Genomic DNA, 16,839 nt, shown 5'->3' on the forward strand with positions numbered 1-16,839 from the left:
CTGAGCTGGTGGCTGCAAGTGTAAGATCAAGTGACACTGTCTCTTCATCATCACTGTCTTCTATCTCTTCCTCCTCTGACTGGCACGTTCCAGTACTTGGGTGGCTGAAGTGAAAAAAGGACATGGGTTGGATTGTGATGAGGAGAGAGGAGAAAGGAAGAAGGGCATGCTTACATCATATGCAGCTTGTGAGTCAGAAGAGATTGGGGGATGAGGGAAAAGTGGGAAGAGAGAAGAAGGATTAAGATATGCAGATACCCTCATCATCGATCACTCCAGCACCATCAGTGGCCATGGCCTCAGCAATGCCCCTTCCCATGATGGTCAACACGGTCTCCTCCATGGGGGTTGAAACATGCTGGCATGCTTGACCTCCTCCAGTTCTTTCCCACTGCGTCCTGTTATGCTTCACCTTCTCCTGCAAGAAGGAGGGAAGTATGTCAGTGAGTGTCCTGCAATATGTTTGGGTGATGTGGCTGTCGTGGTTGAATAGCTGCCAGAGTGTGCGAGCTGTGAGTTGTGGGTGGGAGGCTTGCAACAGTACTAAGTGTGTGAGGGTAAAGTACCAAATTAATTGAAGCTTTGAGTACTAATTGATAGAGATTATTGGTAGATGGGTGATGGGGGTGTAGCGAATTGAGCACTAGATGAAGCTAGTGGTGCAGTTGGCAAGATATGCCATTTGAAGATTAAACTTATTCACCTTGATAACTCATGTCAGATTGTTAAGCTTCTTCCTGCACTACAACCATGTCCTTAGAGCTACACTCCTGGCAATGTCCTCCACCACTACTACTTTCCACTGCCTCCTGTACATATGTCTGAAGGGCCTCCCGCCCCCCCTCCCCAACCTCCCGCCCCCCCTCCCCAACCTCCCCTGTGGATGCTAGATGTCTCTCCTTCTATCCACATCTTGCACCAAGAGCTCCAGTGCATTGGCAGAACACCCTGGTGCTCACGCTCTCACATGTTCAGCCATTTTTCAAAGTATCACAGCACAGATTCACTTTTGAAAAGACTCCCACCACTTCTTGCAGCCACATTGCACCTCCCCTTTAAGAGGTGCAGGCTGCCTTTAAGTAGCGCTAGCTACTCGTGATATTGGGCCCCTGATGATGCTTGCAGCTAATTAACAGTGTGGATAGCAATAATTTAAAATGTTAGGCAGCACAAATTTAACGTGCTGCCTGCAACACAATAAACGGGTGCAGGTTAATTGTGTATTGCAATCCCTACGCCCATTTTCAGGGGTCATCCAATGGAATGTCCTACCAGAAACTATGATGGAAGTGGAAACCATAACCGATTTTAACAGGAAATATTGTTCATAAAAAATGGGTACGTGAATGAAATTAAGTAGAGAGCTCTGTCAGAGAGCTGGTACAGGTGTAGTGAATTGAAACACTTCCTTATGTATCTATATAATTCTATGTTCCATAATCACTAGACATCACTGATTTTCTTTTCCCTTTTGGTGTGCTGAGGTAAATTGCAGCCACCTGCCTACTTATATAGGCTATCGTAATACAGACTAGGGAAAGAACTCGGGTCTTTTTGGGAAGATGTGGACACAGCAGTTTTTGAATCATGTTTATGGACCAGGTATGGTTTGCTTACACATTGGCTAGTAGATTTACCAACTGAAACAATGTGGGGTCACCTTGCAACCGATAACATGTGGTGTGAAGCTAAATCATATACACAACACCAACAAATTATAACGGATTCGAGCACTACAGGCTGAACCTCCGGCACCCTCAGGACCTGGCCTGTGCCGAATCAGGGATTTTGCTGGATGAGGGGAGGTCAGTGGCCCGAGATCGGGGAGGGTGGGTGGGAGAGGAGGTCGGCGCCCCGGGCAAGCCTGAAGTGTCGGCGGGCCGAGAGTCGGAGTGGCTCCAGCGGGCCGAGTGTCGGAACGGCCCCAAAGTCGGGGTGGAGCTCGGTCGCGTTCTGCGCATGCGTTTCCGGCTGCCGGAATCATGCTGGACGAGGGGTGGTGTCAGATAAGGGAGTCCCAGATAAGGGAGGTGTAACCTGTACTTTCTAATAATAGAATGTGCAATCTGCTTCAGCAAATCTATCGTTACCCTTCGCCTTTTTCTCACGAAAGGAGATGTTTCGGCTAAAAGTAACTGTGATAGAGCCTTGTATCTAGTGAGGCCAAGAGTTAGCTATCAAGAATCGGTTTGCTATTGTAATATAGAAACAAATCAAGGTCTTCCAACTGCAGTTCTTGTTAATTGTATTGTATTTGTGGACAGACATGGACACAGTTTTTGAACCATGCTTTTGTGCCACATGTAAGCAACAGGATTGAACCTGTTAACCTTGACTCAGCTTTGTACTGGCATTCGAGTGGGACAAGTATGTGTTTCTGAAGCAGTGTCAGTAATGGATTTCTGTTCATTTATTCATTGAAACGTTAACTCACATTTCAGATTGAGTTTACATGACACTGAAAGCCCCATACACTATTTAAGACGTGGATGGCTGTTTTGAAATTGCCTGCTCTGAATTATGAATGTCATCAGGAAAAAGTTTAATATGACACCGCTTTAATGGATAATAATGCCATCAAACGTGATACAAATATTTAATTCTTGAACAAGTCTGGATGGAATCACAGGAGCAGAAGTTTAAGAAAGCAACAGGCTTTTTGTCTTTTAAAATTACCCCATTCCATGAAGAAATAGCCCTTAATTTTTTTAATGTGATTTTATATATTTTTTTAAATTGAGAAACTTAGCTGAAGGGCTAAAGCCACCAACGTGAAAAAGAGTCGTATAAATCATGAATGTGGATGTAGTGTATTTGTACTTCCAGAAGGCATTTGACAAGGTGCCACATAAAAGGTTACTGCACAAGATAAAAGTTCATGGGGTTAGGGTTAATATATTAGCATGGATAGAGGATTGGCTAATGAACAGAAAACAGAGAGTAGGGATAAATGGTTCTTTCTCGGGTTGGCAATTAGTAACCAGTGGGGTGCCACAGGGATCAGTGCTGGGACCCCAACTATTTACAATCTATATTAACGACTTGGAGGAAGGGACCGAGTGTAATGTAGCCAAATTTGCTGACGATACAAAGATGGGAGGAAAAGCAGTGTGTGAGGAGGACACAAAAAATCTGCAAAAGGACATAGACAGGCTAAGTGAGTGGACAAAAATTTGACAGATGGAGTATAATGTTGGAAAGTGTGAGGTTATGCACTTTGACAGAAAAAAAATCAAGAGCAAGTTATTATTTAAATGGAGAAAGATTGCAAAGTGCTGCAGTACAGCGGGACCTGGGAGTACTTGTGCATGAAACACAAAAGGTTAGTATGCAGGCACAGCAAATGATCAGGAAGGACAATGGAATCTAGGCCTTTATTGCAAAGAGGATGGAGTATAAAAGCAGGGAAGTCTTGCTACAGTTGTACAGGGTATTGGTGAGGCCACACCTGGAATACTGCGTGCAATTTTGGTTTCCATATTTACGAAAGGATATACTTGCTTTGGAGGCAGTTCAGAGAAGGTTCACTAGGTTGATTCCGGAGATGAGGGGGTTGACTTGTGAGGAAAGGTTGAGTAGGTTGGACCTCTACACATTGGAATTCAGAAGAATGAGAGGTGATCTTATCGAAACGTATAAGATTATGAGGGGCTTTACAAGGTGGATGCAGAGAGGATGTTTCCACTGATAGGGGAGATGAGAACTAGAGGGCATAATGTTAGAATAAGGAGCTGCCCATTTAAAACTGAGATGAGGAGAAATTTCTTCTCAGAGGGTTGTGGATCTATGGAATTCACTGCCTCAGAGAGCTGTGGAAGCCGGGACATTGAATAAATTTAAGACAGAAATAGACAGTTTCTTAAATGAAAAGGGAATAAGGGGTTATGGAGAGCGGGCAGGGAAGTGGAACTGAGTCCATGATCAGATCAGCCATGATCGTATTAAATGGCTCAAGGGGCCATATGGCCTACTCCTGCTCCTATTTCTTATGTTCTTATGAAGTAGTTAGAGGTAATGAATTCCACTGTTTTGAAGCCCTGGGAAAGAGTGAGTTCGAGTAGAAGATGGTGCAATCAATTTTGATTTCAATTCAGTGAGGTTGCAGGCGGGGGGAGAGGGGGGCAGGCTGTGAGAGGAGCACATGGACTAGCTAATGTGGAGATCCAAGAAACATGAGGAAGAAAGGTCAGAGGAGCAATGATTGTAGTAGTATTGATTTAACTGGAGAAAGAAAAGAAAGATTACAGTGAGAGCGAGAGAAAGAGAGGAAGCGAGACAGAGAGTGCCTATCTGCCAACAAGTTTTCCGATGTCCAGCAGAACATTGTCTCTTCAATAAATATCCAAAAGAAACAGTTGAACTAGCTATTCGTTTCTTTGCTGTTTGTGGGATGTTGCTGGTGCAGAATGGTTACCGCATTTATCTACACAACAACAGTCGCTCCACTCCAACCATAACTCATTGGGTCTGAAATTGGCCACCGCTGGAAACGAGGAGCACCTCCCCTGTTTCTCGTGTTTTTACCGCGCAGTGGGTGCGGTGGCCTCTTGAGCAAAATTCCGTTCTTTGGCATTTTTTTCCCAGCGGATCAGAAGTCGGTCATAATGGGGACGGAAGTGTGGCAGTGAGCAGAATAGAGGGGGCAGAAGTTGCGGGCGAGCCGAACCCGGAGTGTTGGAGTGGCCACCACTGCCAGTCATCTGCGTAGCGCTGATGACATCATCACGGCGCCGCATCACCACGGCTCTCCCCTTCACTTAAAGGGGAGAGTCTGTATGATTGTTTAAGTTCGGTCCACCGGGCCACCAGGGAGGGTTTACGGCTGGGCCAGCGGCCTGGAACCCTAAAGGAGGTGCCAGGCTGCCTGTTGGCGGCCCGGCCGAACCCGGGGGCATAATTGTTGGCCCGACATGGCAGTCGGCCGACTAAAAAAAACATGGCGGCAGCGGCAGTAGGACCTCCCCTTTAATGGGAGCCGCACTGCCATTTTGCAAGGACTACAGCCTCACTGCACCGGCACCAGCTTTTGGCGCCACACGGCAGCAGAAAGATTTTTTCAGCGGAATTTCACCATCGGGAGGGAACATCGACGGGGCGCACTCTTATGACGCACTTAGGACAGCTCAACAGCAGCGGAGCGGTGGCGGGGCGGGGGGGGGGTGGTGTGGATTGGTATCGGGTCACCGGCGGGATACCGCAGGAGTGGAATTTTGATAATGGCAGCCATTACACGAAAAATCGGCGGCCATTGCACTCCACAGCTTGGCTGCCAATTTCCGGCGGTAACGGCCTTAAGGTAAGGGGCAATTTCGGCCCCATTGTGTGAAGCCTATTTCAATGATTTGAAAATGCATAGTATAAATGCTGTACTTACGCAATTGAGCTGATCCTTTGCAGCTTCTTACAAGAGCAATAATTGAAATTCTGCTCATATGACAAAATTAGTACACATAAAACACCAGTTAACAGGAACTGTAAAATAAAGTGATTTCACTTTTAAATGAAGTGCTAATTGGGAATAATAAAGACAAGCACCTCTGTTTACTGGTGGAAGCTGTTATAAACTGCTCTTAGCTGAGAAGCTAATCAGTGTCACTGAATATACCAGAAGCTGCTGGCTGACAATACTAAGCTGAGTCTTTTATCATTTCTTTCTGAATTTCCTCCTAGAGAGTGACGGGCTGCATTCTGTCCAATGTAAACTCTCCAGCTACACCTGTAATTGGGCAGCCGCAGAACGGAAGGCGCTCCATCTACCAGAACTCCACAATCACAAATGAAAAACCTACTGCAGGTAGGTCTCAACCATGATACAGTGGGGGTACATAATGGGGGAATAGTGCAAGAAACTGAGAGTGGCTTATCAAACATTAAGTCAATATCAATGTTCTCTATTGTGGCTGTTTTTTACACAACAAAATGAAATGTTTGACACAAGCTGCGTTTATAGAAACATAGAAACATAGAAAATAGGTGCAGGAGTAGGCCATTCGACCCTTCGAGCCTGCACCGCCATTCAATAAGATCATGGCTGATCATTCCCTCAGTACCACTTTCCTGCTTTCTCTACATACCACTTGATCTCCTTAGCCGTAAGGGCCATATCTAACTCCCTCTTGAATATATCCAATGAACTGGCATCAACAACTCTCTGCGGTAGGGAATTCCACAGGTTAACAACTCTCTGAGTGAAGAAGTTTCTCCTCAGGTCAGTCCTAAATGGCCTACCCCTTATCCTAAGACTATGTCCCTTGGTTCTGGACTTCCCCAACATCGGGAACATTCTTCCCGCATCTAACCTGTCCAGTCCCGTCAGAATCTAATACGTTTTTATGAGATCCCCTCTCATCCTTCTAAACTCCAGTGAATAAAGGCCCAGTTGATGCAGTCTCTCCTCATATGTCAGTCCAGCCATCCCGATAATCAGTCTGATGAACCTTCGCTGCACTCCCTCAATAGCAAGAACGTCCTTCCTCAGATTAGGAGACCAAAGCTGAACACAATATTCCAGGTGAGGCCTCACCAAGGCCCTGTACAACTGCAGTAAGACCTCCCTGCTCCTATACTCAAATCCCCTAGCTATGAAGGCCAACATACCATTTGCCTTCTTCACCGCTTGCTGTACCTGCATGCCAACTTTCAATGACTGATGAACCATGACATCCAGGTCTCGTTGCACCTCCCCTTTTCCTTATCTGCCGCCACTCAGATAATATTCTGCCTTCGTGTTTTTGCCCTCAAAATGGATAACCTCACATTTATCCACATTATACTGCATTGGTCATGCATTTGCCCACTCACCTAACCTGTCCAAGTCACCCTGCAGCCTCTTAGCATCCTCCTCACAGTTCTCACCGCCACCCAGTTTAGTGTCATCTGCAAACTTGGAGATATTACACTCAATTCCTTCATCTAAATCGTTAGTGTATATTGTAAAGAGCTGGGGTCCCAGCACTGAGCCCTGCGGCACTCCACTAGTCACTGCCTGCCATTCTGAAAAGGACCCATTTATCCCGACTCTCTGCTTCCTGTCTGCCAACCAGTTCTCTATCCACGTCAGTACATTACCCCCAATACCATGTGCTTTGATTTTGCACACCAATCTCTTGTGTGGGACCTTGTCAAAAGCCTTTTGAAAATCCAAATACACCACATCCACTGGTTCTCTCTTGTCCACTCTGCTAGTTACATCCTCAAAAACTGTTGTATTTACCTCGGCCACCTCGCCTTTAAGTATGGCCCCAGAATTGCCCGGCCTCTGGATGGACGCCTCCTGCAGCTGCCAGTGTTTTCACCCGGCGATACTGCAGGGGGTGGAACACAAGTTCAGTTCCAGGACACTACCGGGGTGATTCGCACGGTGACGGTGTCACGATCTCCGGGTGAAGAAAATTGGGGCACAACGCCGTACCGCCGCCGCAAACCTCCCGCCGAATATAGCGGGAGTCGATGTTGTCACTCGGAACCTGGTTAGTGCCCCGTTATCGCCCCCCGGAGGCAGTAATGGCAGGTGCTACGGAGGCCAATCTCTAGCCCTTTGTATTAACTTGCCTCCATGCTTATACCTGAGTCACTGTTTAATTGTCTACCAGAAGGTGTGCTACAGCTATACTGCTGGCTTCCCCACCTATTTTGTTCTCTCTCTCCCTGTGGGGTAATGCAAGGCCTATACTTAGTGTTTCTTTCATAATCTAGATGAGAACAAAAACACAAAAATGTGCACTTATATAGCAGCTTTAATATAGAACAACACCCCAAGGTGGTTCAGAGCTTTATGTTAGACACAAATGGATGCCGAGCCAAAGATATTAGGATGGGTGACCAAAAGCTTGGAAAAAGAGGTGGGTTTTAAGGAGGGTCTTAAAGGAGGGAGAGAGGTGACGAGGCGGAGGAATTTAGAAAAGGAATTCTATAGCATATGCTCTAGACAGTTGAAGGCATGGCTGCCAATGTTGGGGTGAAGGGAGGTGGTTGCACAAAAGGTTAGAGTCTATAAAGAGTTGTGTTCTGGAGAGGATTGTCGGGCTGAAGGATGTCACAGAGATAGGATGGAGCGAGGCCATGAAGGGATTTAAACATGACGTGTTTTTGTGGTGTTGCTTGATGGATAAATGTTGGCCAGAACATCAGGAGAACATCCCTGCTCTTCTTTGAGAAGGTAAACAGGGCCTCAGTTTAATGGTTTCATCTGAAAGACAACATCTCCAACAATGCAGCACTCCCTCAGTACTCCAGTGAACTATCAGCCTAGATTATGTGTTTAAGTCTCTGAAGTGACTTGAACTCACAACCTTCTGATTCACAGGCTAGAGCACTACCATTGAGCCAAAGCTCAGATGAGTCAAAGAATGAACTGTTTTGTAAAATTAGTGGTGTTTATGCCATGTGGGAAATAACATCAGGGCTACTGACTTAGTGACTGAGTAAGACTATTTTTCCATTGTTTTGTGAAAAGTATAAATGAGTGCTCTTTATTTTTTAAATACACTAGTCGACCTCTATTGGCATTGCACATGGGTATTCAGGACCAAGTGTATTCTTCAAGTGAAGTAGAGTTAGAGGGCAGGGTATAATTGGACCAGGGCCCACAGTCATAATTCCATTGCCATTTTAAAGTCATATCATTCTATCCTTATTTATATTCCATTACAAATTCCTGTGCCCGCATTTTTTATGAAAATGGCTTTTATAAACTGGTCACACTGTAATGACACCCTCCCACTATTAGTAATGTTGTGACAAAAGTGGAAATATACTCGAAAAGGCAACATTTGCAAGGCTATGGGGAAAGAGCCGGGGAGTGGGACTAATTTGATAGCTCTTCAAAGAGCTGGCACGATGGGCCAAATTGTAACTGAGCAGCTCCAGGCCATTCTGGGGGGAGAGGGCGAACAGCCAGAGGTCGTGGTCCATATCGGTATCAATGACATAGGTAGGAAGAGGGATGAGGCCTGCAGGCAGAGTTTAGGGGGCTAGGAGAGAGATTAAAAAGCAGGACCTCAAAGGTAGTAATCTCCAGATTACTCCGTGCCACGAGCTAGTGAGTACAGAAATAGGAGGACAGAGCAGATGAATACGTGGTTAGAGAGATGGTGCAGGCGGGAGGGCTTTAATTTCCTGAGGCATTGGGACCGCTTCTGGGGGAGGTGGGACCTGTACAAGCCGGACGGGTTGCACCTCAACAGAGCCGAGACCAATGTCCTTGCGGGGCGGGGGGGGTGTTGCTAGTGCTGTTGGGGAGGGTTTAAACTAGCTTGGCAGGGGGATGGGAACCTGAAAATAGATTCAGTAGGGAGGGAAGTAAAGCTGGAATCAGAAAGCAAAAATAAATAAAGTGAGTTTGAAGGAGAGAGGAAACAAGCAGGAAAAAAGCGTAAAAAAACAAACTTAAAGGCACTTTGTCTAAATGTACGTAGCATTTGTAACAAAATAGGTGAGTTGACGGCACAAATTGAGACAAATGGGTATGATCTGATAGCCATTACAGAGACGTGGTTGCAAGATGACCAGGACTGTGAATTAAATATTCAGGGGTACTTGACAATCCGGAAGGACAGACAGAAAGGAAAAGGAGGTGGGGTTGCTCTAATGAAAAAGGATGGAATCACTGCAATAGTATGAAATGATATTGGCTTAAATGATAAGGGTGTTGAAACAGTTTGGGTGGAGATAAGGAACAATAAGGGGAAAAAGTCACTGGTGGGCATAGTCTATAGGCTCCCTAACAGTAGCAACTCTGTTGGTCAGAGCATAACCAGGAAATAGTGGAGGGTTGTAAAAAGGAAACAGCAATTATCATGGGTGATTTTAACCTCCACATTGATTGGACAAATCAAATTGGTCAGGGTAGCCTTGAGGAGGAGTTCATAGAGTGCATAAAGGACAGGTTCCTTGAGCAGTATGTAAAGGAACCAACCAGGGGGCAGGCTATCTTAGATCTGGTCCTGTGTAATGAGACAGGATTAATAAACAATCTCCTAGTAAAGGATCCCCTCGGAATGAGTGATCATAGCATGATTGAGTTTAAAATTCAGATGGAGGGTGAGAAAGTTGGATCTCTAACCAGCGTACTAAGCTTAAATAAAGGAGACTATGAGGGCAGAGTTGGGTAAAATGGACTGGGAAAATAGATTCAAGTGTAGGACGGTTGATGAACAGAGGTGTACATTTAAGGAGATATTTCACAACTCTCAAGAAAAATATATTCCAGGGAGGAGGAAAGGGTGTAAGAGAAAAGATAGCCATCCGTGGCTAACTAAAGAAATAAAGGACGGTATCTGATTAAAAACAAGGGCATACAAAGTGGCCAAAACTAATGGGAGGACTGAAGACTGGGAAGCTTTTAAAAGCCAACAAAGAACGACTAAAAAAATGATGAAGAAAGGGAAGATAGTCTATGAAAGTAAACTAGCACAAAATATAAAAACAAGTAGCAAGAGTTTCTATAGGTATATAAAAAGGAAAAGAGTGGCTAAAGTAAATGTTGGTCCCTTAGAGGACGAGACCAGGGAATTAGTAATGGGGAACATGGAGATGGCAGAAATGCTGAACAAATATTTTGTATCAGTCTTTACGGTAGAGGACACTAACAATATTCCGACAGTGGATAGTCAAGGGTGTCATGTATTCAACTATCATTGTAACCCATGTATAAGCTGACCTAAGTTATACACCTTGAGAACATTGACCACAAGGGGTTGAACTTATGGGAGACACTCCTAACCTGGACTTTCAGGTATAAAATGGGAAGCTCCACACACCTTCATCACTTGAGGTCTTGGTAATAAAGGTAACTGTTACAGAGTGACCTTCTCTCAAGTGCATTTATACTGTATAGTAAGGACATATCATTGGCGACGAGAAACTGGGATTTAAACCACGCGAGCATGGCCACTAGCAGCACATAACAGAGGTACTGTGTTGTTGATGATTGGGATGACTTTATTGAGAGACTACAGCAAAGTTTTGTCACGAAGGAATGGTTGGGACAGGATTCGGCCGACAAACGCAGGACTCATCTCATCTGACAGTTTGTGGATCCAGAACGTAATCCCTGATGAAGGACCTTCTAGCACCAGAGAAGCCGGCGGACAAGACGTTCGATGAGCTCAGTAAGTTGATCGGGGAACACCTTAAACCGTCGAGCAACATGCACATGGCGAGACACCAGTTTTACACGCACCGGCGGCAAGAAGGGCAAAGCGTTCCAGACTTCGTGGCAGATCTCCGGTGACTGGCGAGCCTATGTAAGTTCCCAAATGCATGCAGAGCGGAGATGCTGCAAGACTTTTTTATTGAGGGCATCGGGCATGCTGGGGTTTTCAGGAAACTGATTGAGACCAAAGACTTGACCTTGGAAGCGGTGGCTCTGATAGCGCAGATATTTATCTCAGAGGAGGAAGAGACCAGAATGATGTATGACAAAAATCTTGGCTCAAATGCGGCAAACGACCAGGGAGCCAACATTGTTAATGTGGCACACAATTCTCTAGGCAGACAAGGGCAATCGGACATGCCTCAGCATGTAGTCAAACCCAAAGGGGGAATTCAACAGAGACAATGGCTAGCTGAACGGCGATTCATGCCATCGCAATGGACAATGCGGCCAGTAATGGAGCCATCAACACCTGTTAATTGCGCTTAAGGACAGTTACAGAGACAGTCAGAGACGATCGACTGGTAATGGACCTTTTGTTTCCAACAACGGGGCCTCCAGTTCATGCTGGAGGTGTGGAGGCAAACACCCAGCCAGAGCTTGCAGGTATCAGCAATATACCTGCAGAAACTGCAACGTCAGCGGTCACTTGGCGCGTATGTGCAGGAAGCCTGCAGCCAGGTTGATGTACGAGGAGGACGGGCCCGATGTGGGCCCGATGTAAGCCCTACGAGGCCAAATGAAAACACAGGTAAATCGCTGGAAGCTGAAGTTCAGTGAGCACATATACGGTTCATATACCAGGACGCCACAAAGATGGGAGGAAAAGCAATGTGTGAGGAGGACGCATAAAATCTGCAAAAGGCCATAGACAGGCTAAGTTAGTGGGCAAAAATTTGGCAGATGGAATATAATGTCGGAAAGTGTGAGGTCATGCACTTTGGCAGAAAAAATCAAAGAGCAAGTTATTATTTAAATGGAGAAAGATTGCAAAGTGCTGCAGTACAGCAGGACCTGGGGTACTTGTGCATGAAACACAAAAGGATAGAATGCAGGTACAGCAAGTGATCAGGAAGGCCAATGGTATCTTGGCCTTTATTGCAAAGGGGATGGAGTATAAAAGCAGGGAAATCTTGCTACAGCTATATAAGGTATTGGTGAGGCCACACCTGGAATACTGCGTGCAGTTTTGGTTTCCATATTTACGAAAGGGTATATTTGCTTTGGAGGCAGTTCAGAGAAGGTTCACTAGGTTGATTCCGGGGTTGACTTATGAGGAAAGGTTGAGTAGGTTGGGCCTCTACTCATTGGAATTCAGAAGAATGAGCGGTGATCTTATCGAAACGTATAAGATTGAGGGGGCTTGACAAGGTGGATGCAGAGAGGATGTTTCCACTGATGTGGGAGCCTAGAACTAGAGGGCACGATCTTAAAATAAGAGGCCGTCCATTTAAAACAGAGATGAGGAGAAATTTCTTCTCTCAGAGGGTTGTAAATCTTTGGAATTCGCTGCCTTAGAGAGCTGTGGAAGCTGCGACATTGAATAAATTTAAGACAGAAATAGACAGATTCTTAAACGATGAGGGAATAAGGGGTTATCGGGAGCGGGCGGGGAAGTGGAGCTGAGTGCATGATCAGATCAGCCATGATCGTATTGAATGGCGGAGCAAGCTCGAGGGGCAGTGTGGCCTACTCCTGTTCCTATTTCTTATGTTCTTATGTTCTTATATGCGGTGCTGTGATAGAGGTATTCAGAATTCAATGATATGTAACGTTAGCTGGTGAATGAATGGGTGGTATAAAATATAGTAAGTGTTAGTCATATATAAAAAAATAGTTTGAGTCTAAACGCAGTTTAAGCTCTCGCTTCTAATTGTTGCTGTCAAGCAGCTTAAGTTTCTGAGCCATGTTGGTATATGTTATTAAAGAAGGAAAGTAAGATTGTTTAGAAATAAACGTAAAATTTTGAAAAGATCAGCCAATACTAAAAGCACAATTTATATAAACATACATAAAAGAAGAAAGTCCATGAAGAAACTTCATATTAAGTGTAGGAGCCTCTGATTATTGTCTCAGTTCTAATTGAATAGTAATTTTAACCTGGTTTATATTTTCACGAAGCTTCTATATCAAACAGCAAGTAAAACTGAGCTTTTCATTCTAATTAGGTATTAGAGTTCAGAAGAACTGTTAACCTGTTCAGTATCAGCATCGGCTTTTCATGTTAATGCCTTGCAGAGATTCTCAGACAAACCCATAACTTTAGTTGTGTACATATTAACAAGCCAGATATTCGATGCCTAACTACAATAGTGCACAACCTGGAAGGTGTCTGTATCAATCCTAAAAACACCTTTATAATGGAGCAAGCCAGTTCTTTCATATCAAAGGTACAATGCTGCTACCTAAATTAAAGCAATGGGTGACTTGTTTTATTTTAAGTAAACGATATCAGCAATTCAAATGTTGCCGAAATTATTAACATATTTGGCATTGTTAGCAAATATTTATGTACTAGTTATAATTCTGGATTTACAGCTTAACTGAAATTCCTTCTGTTATTAGATGGTGTTTTACTAACTGCATGTTAGCTAATTATAGTAACTCTCTCTGAAGAGATTACTTTTGATAGGGTGGAATTCCATAGCTCCAGTGCTCTATAATGCATCGCCAAGGGCTCATATATAGGCATAGCAGCAGCGATGAACCTCTCCCATCCTCACCTGACATTCACACGGTGCATTTTATAGCAGGAGTCACTTGGATAGCGAACTGGAGCAGCTGCTCTTGTTTTTTTAACCCTCTCTAGCCTGGGGTCGTGAGGCCATCTGTAGTGGCCCGTCACCACGCTGGCTGAGATTAGCCAATTCTGCCGCTAGGATTTCTCTGCTACGTATGGCTCAGATACTCACTGGACTGTGCGCTTTCCAACTGAGCTAATGGGGCAATGACTGTAGAACTGATTCATTGTTGTGTTGAATAAAATCCAGGCATTTTGCAGAGAAACTTGGCCATGAAAATATACTTCTCATGAATATTTAAACTGAATGTGATACAGAGTTTAGAGCACATTTTTTTTTGTGGTCACATGCAGTGAGATTGTCCAAGACTCTCGTTTCCCATTCTTGGAATGTTTCTTTGCCCGTGACTTTTACTGTAATTGTAACAATTTGATAATGGTGTCATTAAATAACTGCTAATTACTATGTGATGAAATTACAGCTTTATTTCGTATAAGTACTAGTTTAGATGAGATGCATAATGTGAAATGTTAGCAGCCCATTGATTTACTAATAAAATCTCAGAGGGAATAATGTTTATTAAGCTATGGCTGCTCAAATCTTCTTTTTAGACAGATGGTTGGAATTCCGAGTTACAGACAAAAAAGGTCAAACCACCAGAGCTGGTAGGGTGGGTGGGTGGTGGGGGTAATGCACCACATGGCAGCTGCTTTCTCTTCAGCTGACAGCTTTGGCCCAACAGAAATGTTTCAAAGGCCCTGTTGGATGCACGATTTTTCGGATGGATCCAGGCCTGGACCATCAGATGGGTGCTGCTTATGCTTGGCCAAGGGGACACCACATCTCATTCAGTCTGGTGTGATAGCCAGATCAGGGACTAGAGAATTCTTATCCTGGGATTTCTCCTCCCTTACTCCAAATAGGGTCCTGAGACAACTCTCAGCATAGACCAGGGCCTAGTTTTCAGCCCCTCACTGCACTGTGGGAGAGTTATGCCTGGAGTGCAGATTTTTGGCCCATGGCGTCTGTAATATGGTATAAAAAGATGAAGTACTTAACAAAATGTGAATTAATCGCGATCAGTCAGCGTGGATTTCTAAAAGTCAAGTCATGGCCTGACCAAATTTATAGAATTCTTTGAAGAACTAACACATTGGGTTTTGGCAAGGTAGTGAAGGTCTGCTTCCATGTTGGTGAGAGGGCACAAATTGTAGATGCCACAACAAGAATAAAGGGTGAGTTTTGAAGAAAATACCTTTTGACTCAGGGTGATGAGAATGTGGAATTATTGGCCAAAAACCATTGTGAAGCAGAGCCCATAACATTTTTTCAAAGCGAGTTAGATAGTTGCATGAAATGGAGGAATATTAAAGGAGAGGGGGATTAGACTAGGTGGCTGATGTGGAGCATAACACTGGCACAGACTTAATGGGCCAAGAGGCCTGTTCCGGTGCTAGAATATTCTATGATTCTCTGACTCGCAACTGGACTCCCAATTCCAGAATTCTGGTCTCAGCTACTGGCAGTCCAGTCCAGCTGTTGATCATCATCTGTGAAAAGACATACTTGCTGGTGTCTGACCTAAACTTGCCCTTTACAGCCCATGTAGAGTCAGCATGGTTTTACGAAAGGGAAATCATGTTTGACAAATTTGCTGGAGTTCTTTGAGGATGCAACGAGCAGGGTGGATAAGGGGAACCAGTGGATGTGGTGTATTTGGATTTCCAGAAGGCATTCTATAAGGTGCCACATAAAAAGTTACTGCACAAGAGAAAAGTTCACAGGGTTGGGGGTAATATATTAGCATGGATAGAGGATTGGCTAACTAACAGAAAACAGAGAGTCGGGATAAATGGGTCATTTTCCATTTGGCAAACAGTAACTAGTGGGGTGCCGCAGGGATCGGTGCTGGGTCCTCAACTATTTACAATCTATATTAATGACTTGGATGAAGGGACTGAGTGTAATGTAGCCAAGTTTGCTGATGATACAAAGATGGATGGGAAAAGCAAGTTGTGAGGAGCACAAAAAATCTGCAAAGGGATGTAGACAGGTTAAGTGATTGGGCAAAAATTTGGCAGATGGAGTATAATGTTGGAAAATGTGTGGTTATCCACTTTGGCAGAAAAAACAGAAAAGCAAATTACTATTTAAATGGAGAAAAGTTGCAAAGTGCTGCAGTACAGAGGGACCTGAGGGTACTTGTGCATGAAACACAAAAAGTTAGTGTTATGTTCAAAATAAAGTAATGTAACTGAGTATTCTAACTCCAGAGTGTTGGTACAGCATGGGAGGCCTGTTTATAGACAGTGCTCCCAAGGGATGTTGGGATCCCTTGGGACGCCAACAGGTACGCCCTCTGGTGGCGGTATGATACTGGTTACATAGGGTTGCATATATAACATCACTTCCTTCCAAAGTCAATAGCACACTTATTTACAGGATGAGTCCATCTGAGACTTTTCGCTCCCTTGTCGATCGTCTCGGTACAAATGCAGGTATAGGTGAGTTGGTTGTTTCTTCACTGGACTGTTGGACAGCAGGCCTTGCTGGGCTGCTGGGGATGGTGAGTTCAGCTTTGTGGTCAATTGTGATGTCGGTTGCCACTTGTGTGTGTATTGGAGGGTCAAAGTTGGTGGTGTCCTCTTCGGGTTGCTCGTGGCTGTCTGTGAATCGCAGTTTGGTTTGGTCCAAATGCTTTCTGCAAGTTAATCCATTAGCAAGTTTGACCTGAAACACCCTACTCCCTTCTTTGGCTATGACAGTGCCAGCAAGCCATTTGGAACCAAGTCCATAGTTGAGTACAAATACTGGGTCATTGACTTCAATATCGCGTGACAAGTTTGCGCGATCATGGTACATGCTTTGTGGATGCCGCCTGTCCTCGACGTGATCATGGAGATCAGTGTGGACAAGAGAAAGCCTTGTTTTGAGCGCCCTTTT

At 44.6% G+C, this 16,839-nt stretch overlaps 1 protein-coding gene across 2 annotated transcripts in view; it reads left to right on the forward strand.

The window, feature by feature from the left end:
- Positions 1-16,839, forward strand: part of nmnat2 (nicotinamide nucleotide adenylyltransferase 2) — a 425,329-nt gene that overhangs the window by 371,194 nt on the left and 37,296 nt on the right. For both annotated transcript variants that reach the window (XM_070887134.1, XM_070887135.1), the window contains one exon: positions 5,671-5,794. In XM_070887134.1, the coding sequence (XP_070743235.1) occupies positions 5,671-5,794 (124 nt within the window). The remainder of the gene's footprint in view (positions 1-5,670; positions 5,795-16,839) is intronic.

Source organism: Pristiophorus japonicus, chromosome 8, assembly GCF_044704955.1.
Source record: "Pristiophorus japonicus isolate sPriJap1 chromosome 8, sPriJap1.hap1, whole genome shotgun sequence".
NCBI lineage: Eukaryota > Metazoa > Chordata > Chondrichthyes > Pristiophoridae > Pristiophorus > Pristiophorus japonicus.